The sequence below is a fragment of the Aptenodytes forsteri genome, unplaced genomic scaffold, assembly GCF_000699145.1.
Source record: "Aptenodytes forsteri isolate BGI_AS27 unplaced genomic scaffold, ASM69914v1 Scaffold64, whole genome shotgun sequence".
Classification (NCBI taxonomy): domain Eukaryota; kingdom Metazoa; phylum Chordata; class Aves; order Sphenisciformes; family Spheniscidae; genus Aptenodytes; species Aptenodytes forsteri.
Window position 1 is genome coordinate 2,621 of NW_008794786.1, and position 709 is coordinate 3,329.

Here is a 709-nt window from a genome sequence, read left to right on the forward strand (position 1 = left end):
CATGCCGGGGAGGGGGGGGGATCCCCGGCTCCTGCGGGCCCTGATGGGCGCCTGGTGCTGTAGGTGGGTGCGCGAGTTCCTCAACGATGAGAACAAGGGGCTGGATGTGCTGGTGAACTACCTGTCCTTCGCCCAGTGCGCCGTCATGTGAGTAGGGTGCTGGGGGTCCTTGGGGTGCTGGGGGACCTGGGATGGGTGCGCGAGTTCCTCAACGATGAGAACAAGGGGCTGGATGTGCTGGTGAACTACCTGTCCTTCGCCCAGTGCGCCGTCATGTGAGTAGGGTGCTGGGGGTCCTTGGGGTGCTGGGGGACCTGGGATGTGGAGGGTCCCGGTGCCCCGTGGCAACTCCCTGCTGCAGGCAGCCGATACCACTCGACCCATTATCAGCACCGGGACAGCCCCCGCACGCAGGGACCTGCCTGCCGTGGGGTCCCGAGGGACACGGGGTGCTCGGCCCCCCTCCTGCCTGCCTGGGCTGGGGCTGAGGGTCCCAGGGCCACCCTCGCGCCTCTCCCTGCCCTGCTGCTGCTCAGCCGCCACCCGCTTCAGCGCTTGCCGTGGTGGCTGTGCCGCTCTGCGCCAAAGCCGTGTGTCCCCCCCGGCGCGCGTGTCCCACCCAGGTTGGATTTTGAGGGCCTGGAAGGCGGCGAGGATGGCGCGCTGGAGAAGCTGCGCGTCTGGAGCAGGTCCATCGAGGATCTGCAGC

At 68.5% G+C, this 709-nt stretch overlaps 1 protein-coding gene across 1 annotated transcript in view; it reads left to right on the forward strand.

Annotated features, from left to right (window-relative positions):
- The first annotated feature begins 1 nt into the window (after position 1).
- Positions 2 to 709, forward strand: part of LOC103894928 (formin-like protein 3) — a 9,287-nt gene continuing 8,579 nt past the window's right edge. Inside the window, exons 1-2 of the mRNA XM_009274409.1 lie at positions 2 to 59; positions 137 to 275. Of these exons, the coding sequence (XP_009272684.1) occupies positions 2 to 59; positions 137 to 275 (197 nt within the window). The remainder of the gene's footprint in view (positions 60 to 136; positions 276 to 709) is intronic.